This window comes from Perognathus longimembris, chromosome 25, assembly GCF_023159225.1.
Source record: "Perognathus longimembris pacificus isolate PPM17 chromosome 25, ASM2315922v1, whole genome shotgun sequence".
Lineage (NCBI taxonomy): Eukaryota > Metazoa > Chordata > Mammalia > Rodentia > Heteromyidae > Perognathus > Perognathus longimembris.
Genome location: NC_063185.1, coordinates 4263614 through 4275902, shown reverse-complemented (window position 1 = coordinate 4275902; position 12289 = coordinate 4263614). Strand labels below are relative to the sequence as shown.

The 12289-nt window shown below is 47.8% G+C and overlaps 1 protein-coding gene across 6 annotated transcripts in view; it reads left to right on the top strand.

Annotated features, from left to right (window-relative positions):
* The window catches only part of Uimc1 (ubiquitin interaction motif containing 1), an 86897-nt gene extending 86163 nt beyond the window's left edge, over positions 1-734 (top strand). For all 6 annotated transcript variants that reach the window (XM_048333928.1, XM_048333927.1, XM_048333926.1 and 3 more), the window contains one exon: positions 322-734. In XM_048333928.1, coding sequence (XP_048189885.1) covers positions 322-532 — 211 coding nt within the window. In that variant the 3' untranslated portion in view covers positions 533-734. The remainder of the gene's footprint in view (positions 1-321) is intronic.
* Positions 735-12289: the final 11555 nt, after the last annotated feature.

Sequence of the window (12289 nt, the reverse complement as noted above, 5' to 3'; positions counted from 1 at the left end):
TCCATTCACTCTTGGTATGAAAACAAATAGAGCAGAAGCTAAGTCTTACTCCTCTGTACTCCTCTATCCCCATCCAACCTTGATCTTCTGACCTGGATTTCAAGTCGCTTGGGAATTTGAGTCTGAGTCCTTGTTCTCAATCCAAACCTCCAAACCATGTGGCTTTAGTTATATCAGAATACTCAGCGCTCTTATCAGCAGAAGCAAAATGGTAGTACTTATTGGTGGGATTATTATAGAGATTATGTGTACTGCTAATGTATTCTAAGTGCTTGGTGCTGAGTAGGTGGGTAGTGAACTGAATTTTTCCCTTTTTTCTAGGTCGTCCTCCCTTGGAGTGGAAGAGGCAGCATGCAGCGGGAAGCTGCAGAGTTCTCTCTCACAGCTTGGCTTCTCTGAGTCTCCCATCAAATCATTTGTTGCCATCTCAGAAACCACAGATTGCTTAGTGGACTTCAAAAATCAACTTACTGTCCAGCCAGGTAGTCGGACACGAGCCAAAGCAGGCAGAGGAAAAAGGAGAAAAACTTGAGTTTCTAGGGTTAGGCTGTGTTCCTAAAGCCATAGCAGCTTCCAGTTCATTGTTGAGCAAGTTTTGACCCTTCAGTTTTTACCACCAGCACCCACTCAGCATCCTGGTTTTTATGTTTTATATTATCTATACAGACAACTGTGTATAGTATTCTGTTTTATAACAATCTGTTTGAATTTACTTATAAAGAACAATATATTTATGTTTGTATGAAATCTTATTTCAGTAGACAGAGATTGTCCATTTTTCTTCCTCTGTGTTATGGCGTTTGGGGTGGGAATATTTTAATGGTAGTGTAGTTCTCAGGTTCATAAATTACATGTTTCTGCAGAACTTTCTTCCTGATCTTTAACACAACACCTATATTCACTTAATCTGTAGTCCACAATTCTGAACACCATGTGGTGACTTCCTTGATGGTTCTGACATCATGTTTAGTTGTGTCAGAGGCATTGAAGCCCACTACTTGTTCTACTGTCACTTCTATTCAGTGGCCTGCAATTTCATCTTGCTGTCCTCACCCAGTTAAGAATTCTCAGCCAGATCCTAAGACCCTTGAGAGTTATATCCTGCCATTCTTCCCACAAATTTCTAAGTGAGCAGTCTGCTATTACTAATTTCTCTGTAGTTATTTGTTTTTCAAAATAGCTTAAGCCAAGTGCCAGCTATTCAGACCAAGATTGATTCTCTTGCCAACAATGTTGTAACAGCAACATTACTGCAACATTGGTAGAGTACTGCACATCCACTCCACTGCCTGGGATCTTACAGAACAGTCCTGTCCTCAGAGTCTGGGCAGACTCCAAAGACCAGAGGCTCTCAGATGGCAGAAGTAACTGCCAATGACCAAACAATGGTACTCAGAAAGCTAGCTTTGGCCCCAGCTGGTTGAAGTTTTAATGAACTACTATGGGAGGTGACTGTTGACCTGGTAAGGATTTGGAGCCAGAATAAACCAGCACACCACTCAGTTGCTCTTAACTTCTGATTTATCATGCCTAGGTTTCTTAGACTGGGGGGAGCTCAGAAAACACTGCAGTGGAAGACCCAGCACAGGCACTAAGACACTCTCCTTCCTGCTCACAGCTCATTGCACACCAGCTGTTGAAGTTAAGAGAAAGAAGGCTGCTCACTGCCTGTTTCTTCCGTAGACAGTGTCTCGCTGTTGGATGATACTGATACTGTGCCAGCAACACTATATATATCACCATATTCTTGTGCTGGTACTAAGGCTTGAATTCAGGGCTCAGGCTTTTATGCTTGACCATACCTCCACTTGTTTGTTTGGAGATGAGAATCTCCAGATTTTGTCTGCCCAGGCTGGCTCTGAACTGAGATTCTTAGAACCCAGCCTCCTAAATAGCTAGTATTACAGACCTGCACCATCAATGTCTAGTTATAGCTGTTACGTTTTTTGAGCAACTACTTTGCTCCAGACAATGTATGTCCCGTTACTTAATTCTCAAAGCAATCTTAAGAAGTAGATGCTTCGATCAATTTCAGATGTGAAAACAAAGGCTCAGAAGAACAAAGTAGTTAAGCCATTGTGCCTGTAGACAGTTAGAAAGGAGGTGCTATATTTTGGCTCTAGAATTTTCCTGGTTTTTCTTCTGAGAAAATGTGTTTATCAGGTATGTCCCATCAGCTTAACCCATATTTGTCTCATTAAATGGCAATTTATTGAAAGTAGAGCTATATAGTTTTATAAGCAGGGAATGGTGTGTGTGTGTGTGTGTGTGTGTGTGTGTGTGTGGTACTAGGGGCTGAATTCATGGCTTTGTATTTGCTAGGCAGGTACCCTACCACTCCAACCATGCCTCCAGTCCTTTTTGCCTAAGTTTTGTGTGTGTGTGTGTATGTGTGTGTCTGTGTGTGTGTTTACTAGGGTCTCACATATATGCCCAGGGCTCCCTTGGAGTGAAAGCTGCCTCTTAAACTTCACATTTCTCTAGGATGACGGGTGTATGCTACTGTATCCAACTCTTGGTTGAGATGGGTGGAGGGTGGGGGGAATCTTTGAACTTTTTCCATGGGCTGGCCTCCAATTGTGATTATCTTGATTGCCGCCTTCTGAGCTGCATGGGATACTAGTGATGACCAGCCTGCGTGAAGATACAAAAAGGCAAAGTACTACCGCCAGTAGGTGTATTATTTAGCTGAGCTGTCTCTAGAAAACACAGGTCCATGTTAGGAGTGAACAGATCAGCTAGACCACAAACCACAGACGTGATTATGCGCTAATAAAGAGCCAAATGAGGAGCAGTGCCCCCCACACTCCTTCAGCCATCTTCAATAAGGGTTGCTTATCTGTTCACAGTGTCTTCTCATGCTACAGCCCTCCTGTGGGAGTGTGTTAGTGAGAAAGACAGTTCGAAGTATGTCCAGTCAGCTGTGCACACTGCTTCTGTCTGATTCAAGCTTCCTTAAAATGAGAGAAACTACTTAGACTTCCAAGGATGAACATAATGTTTATAAAGGCTCTAGCACAATTATCTGGCACACAAAGTGTTCAGCTAGTGGTAGCAGTTGCTAGTAATGTGACAGCAGTCTTGAGTGTTGGAGGCAGCCTGGCAATGAGTGGTAGAAGGGCAGAAGAGAAGAGGGGTGAGCTGTAAGGGGGTACATTTTCCCAAGGAGTGAGCACTGGGGAGGAGTGCCCTACTACTACCAGCCTTCCACAGAAAGCTTGAGTCCTGGGCCTGTGATGCTCTCTCCCAGGGCCCTTGGGGGGGGGGGGTGTGTTTTCCTGAGTGCCAGGAAGCTGCTGTATCCTTGCCAAATCATGGTGATCTTGGGAGCTCTATGAACTTCACAGGCTTTCTCTCAGCATTGTGACTGTGTTATTTCATCCTTACACCAGCCCTCCAGCAGAGGCTATGTGGGCCCACTTCCTCTGGGCAGTGACTCATTCATACTCCATACCCACAGGGTCCCTTTGCAAGCACCTGTGGCTTTACCTGAGGCCCCCTTCCTCTTTCTTTTTTAGTTCTGAGACCCAGACTCAAACTCAGTCCCTGACACTTGCTCATTGGCTAGTTCTCTACCAACTGAGCCATGCCTCCAACCCCCAAGGTTTGGTTCTTTCCTTTTTTCTTGATTTTTTTTTTCTTTTAGGACCTGAGGCCTTCTCTTAGTGTATATTGGCATAAGCTCGAAGTGCCAAAGAGGTGGTGCCCTGGGGCAGTGGTCAGCCAGTGAAAATGGTAGCTGGAGGATAAGTTCCTGTCTCTCTACCCTTCAGTAGAATAATGAGGTGCATCCTATTCTTCTCTGAAGGAACCCCTGTTGGTCTCCCAGCAACAGCTTAATTATATATATTGTATTGGCTTGACACTTGTTTTTAATTCCTGTCAGGACCAGTGCCAGGACTAAGTAAGTGGTGGGCTCTTGCTAACCTGAAGAACCTGAGAGAGTCTTCCTGACTTCTGCCTCCCAGGCTAGGCAGCACACTTGCATAACCCTCATCCTGGCCCTGTCCTTGGTCCTGTAGGGGACCCAACTCAGAAGTCAACTCCTTGGATCTACATAAAAACACACTTAAAGGGTTGAGTCTCTTGAGAAATAGATGCAAGGAGTCCTAGCAATACTTGTTGGGGGGATATCCTCAGCCTGGCATGAAAGAGCAGTGGCTGTCATCAGTGTGGAATGGTTGGTACCCAGTAAACTACATCAGGACTGATATTTGCCATGCTTTCAGGCCCAAAGCAAATCTTACAGAGAAAGTAAAGGTCTTGACTTACACATGGAAAACCAAGCTCAAGAAGTGAAATGTTGGGCTGGGAATATGGCCTAGTGGCAAAGTGCTTGCCTCGTATACATGAAGCCCTGGGTTCGATTCCCCAGCACCACATATATAGAAAACAGCCAGAAGTGACGCTGTGGCTCAAGTGGTAGAGTGCTAGCCTTGAGCAAAAAGAAGTCAGGAGCAGTGCTCAGGCCCTGAGTCCAAGGCCCAGAACTGGCAAAAAAAAAAAAAAAAAAAGTAAAATGTTGCTCAATCATTGGAAAATGGGATGGGATTTGAACCTATCTGGCATGAAAGCTTATGCACTTTATATTTTACCAGCTCTGACCTATGTGAGTCACAAAACTGGTGATCCCAGGCTGGGATGTTGTCGGGCTAGGGTCGCCTTCTCTGGCGTGGGGTTCAAGGCTCAGCTACGTTTCTCACCACCCCCTTTCTCACCCTCTCTCCTGGTCACCTGTCCGGCAGGTAGGGCCAGGATGGGGCGGGGGAGTCAGCACTGACCTCACGTGCGCGCGGCCTAAGGAGAACGCTTACCCACCTCCTTACCGGTAAAGAAAGCCAGGCATATGGGAGTCTCGGAGAAGCTTCAAGAGCTATCTGATTTATTAAAGCGGGGGTAAAGGGAAGTGATAGGAAGGGAAAGGCGATCGGCCAGGACGCTGATAGGCTGGGAGCTATCACATGATCCCCTCTTGAGCTAACATCACTCCAAAGCGCCCCTCCGGGGAGAGACTGGGAGGCGCATGGGCTGGCGAGAGAGTTGGGGGCTGGGTGCAAAGCCGGTTCTTCTGGTTCCGGACCCAGAGAACCGTAGCCTGCTTCCGCATTCCCCTAGGGCTGGGAGGAAGGGCATCAAGTCCCCCGGATCCCAACAGGATGTGGCTCAAGTAATAGAGCACTTGCCTAGCAAGCTCGAGGCCCTGGGTTCAACCCCCCAGTACTACAGGAGGAAAATAAATGGATGACTCCTTGAAAGCTGAGGTTTGTATGGTCTTGTTCTTGCCTGGGAAGCAGGGAAGCTTTAGCCTTCCATTGGTTTTTAACCTGTGGGAAGCTGAGAGAAGGGAAAGCAGGCAGCAAATGGATTGCTGAATTCACCATAGCAGTGGGAAGATGGAAGCGTGGACACATCTGAGGAAAGAGTGCTGAAAGCGTATGTGCCAGGAAGGCAGGAAGAGGTTACTTATTTCCTCTCTTACAAAAGCCCTAGTAGACTACTGAGCGTGTGGGAAGGCCCTTTCATTAACTGATAACCTGTTACATGTCAGACCAGAACCTGGGCCTGAGGCTCCAAAGGTGAATAAGAAGCATTATCTGTGAGCCCTGCAGTACAGCGGGGAAGATGAACACATACACAGATGATTTTTTAATCAACTTGTAAATGCAGTCAGAGCACTAAACCCAAGATCCTGGGGAATTAGCTGTGTAAACCCTAGATACGGGGCTCCCAGCTGTGGTCAGGGCCGGGAGGACTTTGTCAGAGTTGGGTTCCCCACTGCTGCGGCTGACCGAGCTGTAATTTAACAGATTGAGGACAAATTAGATGAAAAGGCTAGAGAGGCCAAAGGGGGAACCATTCCAGATAAATCAGCATGAGCAAAGACACAAGAGCAGCCCTGTGCCTGTGGGAGGGCTGTAAGTTGTACCCAGAGTATAAAGGACATCGAAGACTTGGGATTGCTGAGGGTCTGTGTATCTATCTGTGGCACTAGGTGGACAAGAAGGAACTCAGAGCAGGGAGAGTCTGGCCATCCAGCCCGACAGTGGTGGACTTATCCCTGCTGGATGGCTAGCAAGTACACTGTGAGATTTGAGGGGACCTTATCAGGGCCTGCCATTCCCTTTGTTGGTCAGTAGCCAAATGCTGCTGGCAGCTACTCTGCCTCTGCGACAGTCAGGTATTTCAACTGCTCTGGCAGAGCCTCCTCTCTTCTGCCCTTGACTTTGATCATCTTCAGCACTATGACTTGGGGACTAGGACACCGACTTCCTGGTGAAATGGACACAGGACTTCCAGAAACACTGATGAAGAGTCCTGGCAGTCATCAGCGTGAACCACAGCAGGGCCTTTCACGTTCAGTTCTATCTTCTCCCTCAACAATATTGAAGGACGGGAATCCCAGCTAGGCAGGATGATATGTGAGTGATGGCCAATCTGTCCTTCCCAGTACCTTCCCTCACTGCCCTGCCTTTCAGAGCCTCTATGCCTGATGGGGCCCATCAAACCAGAGGAGTGATATCCAACAAAGCTGATAAAAGAACCACCATCCTTCGTCTGCACCCTAGTGCCATCTTGTAGGCTCTGTGATATTTGGATAATAGTACAGTTACTGTTGCTGATAGAGCCTTAAAGTTGTAAAGGCTCTGCCCACCAATTTTCCCAAAGTGAACATTGTTATGCCTAGTCTACAATGATAGTCTAAGGTTCGATGCATTGAAGGAGACTAGTTCCAAAGATAGAGCTCCACTCCTGATAGCTTTCTAGAAGCCTGAGACTCCCCCTTTTCTAGTAGGGCCTCCAGTAGGAGCCTACACTCCCTCTTTGACCTACAGAGTAGGCCACCACCTCATCAATGTAGTTTCCATCGGGCCTGGAAGTTACACCTTGTGTGTGAGCCCTGATGGTGTACATCCCAACCGCTGTGCTCTCAGCCTTGCTTTTCGCCCTGTCCACTGGCCTGCAGAGTCACCTCTTCCTCTGGGCTCCCATGTTGCCTCTTGCTCACAGGACTCACTGCATTTTTATTTTTTTTTTGTCAGTTCTGGGCCTTGGACTCAGGGCCTGAGCACTGTCCCTGGCTTCTTTTTGCTCAAGGCTAGCACTCTGCCACTTGAGCCACAGCGCCACTTCTGGCCATTTTCTATATATGTGGTGCTAGGGAATCGAACCCAGGGCTTCATGTATATGAGGCAAGCACTCTTGCCACTAGGCCATATTCCCAGCCCGAGGACTCACTGCATTTTGGAAAGTTGTCTTATTACTATGTATTTCCCAGTCTCCCACCCATTTCCAGGGGTGAGCCACCACCCCTCCAAGTGTTTGTGAACTCTCCAAGTGTTTGTGAAACAAACAGAGCCGCGATATTGCAGAGGATCGTTGACGCCCCCCTACCCCCCAGCCCCCAAGTTTGGGCCTCCACCTTCCGGTGGCCATCTTGCCAACCTGGAAGGAAGTGCATCTTCCTGCATCAGCGTGAGCAGGAAGCTGTGGCTGAAGAGGAGGGCGGGGCTTGGGGACATTTTTAACTCAAGTCACACCCAAATTTCACTTTTGGGGACACAGACCAGGATTGCTGTGAAACTTCACATCTGGAGAGAAGAACTCAGGCCTGAGGGTAGCGGCATCCATCACATCTCCTAAGTAAGGGCTTCCTCTCAGCATCTACTATCCCTAGCCTCATCTTCATACTCCTCCCCCTCATCCCTCTCCTCCTCCTCCTCCTCCCTATCTCCCCTCCTCTCTTCCTCCTCCACCTCTCGTCTTCCTTCTCCTCCCCTCCTTCTCTCCTCTTCTTTCTGCACTTACCTCCTTCAATCATCCTCCTCCTCTTCCTCTTCCTCCTCCTCCTCCTCTTCCTCCTCCTCCTCCTCCTCCTCCTCCTCCTCTTCCTCCTCCTCCTCCTCCTCCTCCTCCTCCTCCTCCTCCTCCTCCTCCTCCTCCTCCTCCTCCTCCTCCTCCTCCTCCTCCTCTTCCTCCTCCTCCTTTTTTGGCCAGTATTGGGGATGGAACTCAGGGCCTGGGCATTGTCTCTCACTGTTTTCACTAAAGGCTAGCACTCTACCACTTTGTCCTTAGCTTAACTTCTACTTTATGCTGGCTAATTGGAGATAAGAGTCTCATGGAAACTTTCACCTCTCTGTACATCACTTTGACAATAAATAAGAAAAAAAAAGTCTCATGGGCTTTTTTGCCCAGGCCATTTTTGAACCATGATCCTCAGATCTCAGCCTCCTAGCTGATCCTTCTTTCTACTTTCCTTTTTCTTTCTCTTTTTCCTCCCTTTTCACTTTCTTTTCAGGCAGGGTCTTGCTATGTAGCCCAGACTAGCCTCAAACTCATGATCCTCCTGCCCTAGCAAGTTCTAGGATTACACTCATGCCACACTACATCCTCCAGTTCAAATTTTACCAGACTATTAGCATATATCTATGCTAAGAATTAGCATAGAAGATGCACTGGTTACTCAGGCATTTCAAGGTTATAGGGTTAGCCCTTCAGATTTGGAGAACACAGAGGCCAGTCAGAAAGCAGGAGGCAGGGAGCTTGTAATCACAAGGTGGAGTCACAAAAGGAAACTTGGGTGGAGGACTTGGCCACTATGAGGAGCTCTGGATTTTATGCAGGGGGAGCCATCATACTGGAAGTTTGCTTCCTCCTTTTAGGGAAGATAGAGCTTGAGAATCACATGATAGGGCTGGGAAGGTGGCTTGGTGGTAGAGTGCTTGCCTAGCATGCATGAAGCCCTGGGTTGGATTCCTCAGTACTATGTACACAGAAAAGGCCAGAAGTGGTGCTGTGGCTCATGTGCTAGAATGCTAGCTTTGAATAAATGAAACTCAGGGGACAGTGCCCAGGTCCTGAGTTCAAGCCCCAGGACTGGCAAAAAAAAAATCACATGATAAAGTCTTTATTTTGGCAGACACTGGAATCAGGAGGTACAGGAGATGAGCAGACTAGAAGCATGAGCTGTTAGAATAATCAGGTGACAGTGGGGGGGGGGCAGAGAGGAAAGGACACATGGGAGAGCTCTCCCCAGGGTCCCTGTTAGCTGATAGAAGGCTGACCCCTCCCAAATTCTAGCTACATGGACTACAAGCTCTCTAATTCCTACTTTCCAATTTTTTTTTTTTTTAATGCTGGTTCTGAGGCTTGAGCTCTGGGCCTAGGCACTGTCTGAGCTTTTGTGCTCAAAGCTAGCACTCTACCACTTTGAGCTACAGCACCTATTCTAGCTTTTTAGTAGTTAACTGGAGATAGGGGTCTCATGGTCTTTTCTGCCTGGGTTGGGTTTGAACCACAAAGCTCTCAGACTCTTGAATAGCTAGAATTACAGCCATGAGCCACCCTACCCAGCTGTGCCCAGCATCTTGTAGAGATTCAATGAGGCTAAACCCATCTGAGCAGGCTGTTTTGGTTCTCATGATCTCATCCTGTTCCTCTCTCACCTCCCAGCCCTTTGATATGCAGGTTCCCATTTCACAGATGAAGAAAGTAAGGCCTCCACATGGGGAGACAGTACAGCTGCATGAAGAGCAAGATCTCCAGCTCAGTACAGTGCCCATGAGCTGCTGTTTGCATTCCACACTTCTTCTCCCAGCTTCTCCCAGGCTGATTCTGTTGAGCATTCACAGTAGCCTTCTGAGAGTTCATATTCTTTTCTCCTGCTTTCCACGTGACAAACCTGAAATTCAGTCACAAATGACTCATCCCCAGTCTTATTATTGAGCCAGGTGCTGGTGGTTCATGTCTGTCATCCTAGATGCTCAAGAGGCTGAGATATGAGGTTCGTGATTCAAAGCCAGCCCAGGCAGGAAAGTCCAAGAGTCTCTTATCTACAATGAACCAGCAAAATGCTGGAAATGGAGCTATGGTTTAAGGGCTAGAGCACCAGCCTTGAGTGAAAAAGCTGAGTGAGAATGTGAGGCCCTAAGTTCAAACCCCAGTACTGGCACCAAAATAAAAAGGCAATGGATATGAATAAATGACAGAATGAATGAATATTTGAACTTGATGTCAGCCTTCCCAAAACCTGCTGGGTACACATTCTTCTGGAAAGTAACTGCCCCTTTCTTGATTACGAAAGGGTCTCTGATGGTCAGAAGTTGTGAATTCTGTCCCCAACTTCCTTGTTGTCCCCTTCAGAAGGAAGTTGTGGGTCTGGGTTAGGGCCTATCAATTGAGGTTGACCCAGCTGTCCCTTTTCTCCTACAGGTTGCCAACTACCCCTGTGGAGCACATGGATGCCACCCTGCAGCCAGGGCAGGGGGCCCGGGACTGTCCCCAGGGGGCCTTGCCACAACCCCCAGACAGCTGGAAGCTGGTAAGTCTGGGTTCCTGTGCCATGCTTTCTCAAGGCTGTGGAGAACAAGGTTTCTGGGTTCCCATCTACATGGCTGTTTTCCAAGTTCATTTCAGATTTGGTTCCTCTCTTCTTTGCGGATCCAGACAACTTCAAAACAGGGGTTAGCCTGGGGACTTAGAGAGACAGACTTGAAGTGACTTCAATTCAAGTCATGACAGGAGTTTGAGTCTAGGTATGTCAACTCCAAACCATTTTTACCAGCTTGCCACACAAATAATGCCCTTGCCCCAAATGGGTTGGCATGCCCAGAATGGGCCGCCTGGAGTTTTCTTGTACAAATCTACGCTTTGTTTTCTATTTTGATTTGGGGAGGTTGGTTTGGTAGTACTGAGGTTTGAACTCATGGCTTCTTTCTTTCCTTTTTTTTTTTTTTTTCTTGCCAGTCCTGGGGCTTGAACTCAGGGCCTGAGCGCTGTCCCTGGCTTCTTTTTGCTCAAGGCTAGCACTTTACCCTTTGAACCACAGCGCCACTTCTGGCTTTTTCTATATACATGGTGCTGAGGAATCGAACCTAGGGCTTCATGTATGTGAGGCAAGCAGTCTACCACTAAGCCCATATTCCCAGTCCAGGGCTTCATACTTATTCAGCTGACATGCTATCTCTTGAGCCATACCTCCAGCCCTGCTCTTTGCTGGTTAATTAGAGGTAGAGTCTTGTGGCCTCCAACTGTGATCCTTACACTCCCAGCCTCCTTAGTAGCTAGGATTGTAGGTGGGAGCCCCAGTGAGCCAAAGCTATGTTCTTGAGCCTCTTCCTTCCTACTTTTAGCCCTTCTTGCGCATTGTCTCCTCATGTGACCACTGCAGTCAGACACCAACAATGACTGCCATGCTAAACTTCTTTTGGAGTTATTATGCAGCATGAGCCATATGGTGGAGGTTGCTCAGAAGTGAGTCAGAATCTCTCCCTCCCTCTTCCTCCCTCCCTCCCTCCTCTCTCTCTTCCTTCATTTTGACTAAGATTTAGACACCCTTGCCTACCACATGCTCAGTCAGGAAGTGCTTATGTAAGACATTTTATATCCCGTAGTCTCTGTTTCCTCATCAGTAAAATGGAAGGAACTGGATTAGAATGCTTTCCACCCCCTGGAGGCTCAGATGAGTGCATAGAGATCAAGGTTGTACATGGAGAAGGCTCCAGGAGGGCTTCTGTCCTTCTCACTTCTGACATCTGCTCATTAGCTTTGCTATGCAGCTGCGAGAGCATCAGCCCACCCTGGAGCCCTCCCCACCTCCCTCAACCCCTCCTCCATCCGAAGGAAGGGCCACCCTGTGCCACGTGGTCTCTGAACGTCCTGTGTGGGGCTTGCTCAGGCTCCAGAGTCTGAGACGGAGTTGGGAGACAAGTACTTGAACTTGATTTGTGTGTGTGTGTGTGTGTGTGTGTGTGTGTGTGTGTGTGTGTGTACGCACACACAGGTGCAGGTCTTAGAGCTTGAACCCAGGGGCTGGGTGCTGTCTCTTAGCTTTATCACCCAATGTTGATGCTCTACCTCTTAATCCACAGCTCCACCTGTGGCTTTTTCTTACTTTTTTTTTTTTTTGGCCAGTCCTGGGCCTTGAACTCAGGGCCTGAGCACTGTCCCTGGCTTCCTTTTTGCTCAAGGCTAGCACTCTACCACTTGAGCCACAGAGCCACTTCTGGCCATTTTCTATATATGTGGTGCTGGGGAATCGAACCCAGGGCTTCATGTATACGAGGCAAGCTCTCTTGCCACTAGGCCATATTCCCAGTCCGACTTTTTCTTTGTTTCTTTTTTTTTGGGGGGGGGGCAGTAGTTAATTGGAGATATGAGTTCAGTGTGGCTTTGAATCTTGATCCTCAGATTTAGCCTCCTGAGTGGCTAGGATTAAAGGTGTGAGCCACTGGTACCTGACTTGTACTTGAAATTTATTCTTGTGCTTGAGCATTTACTTAGAGGTTCC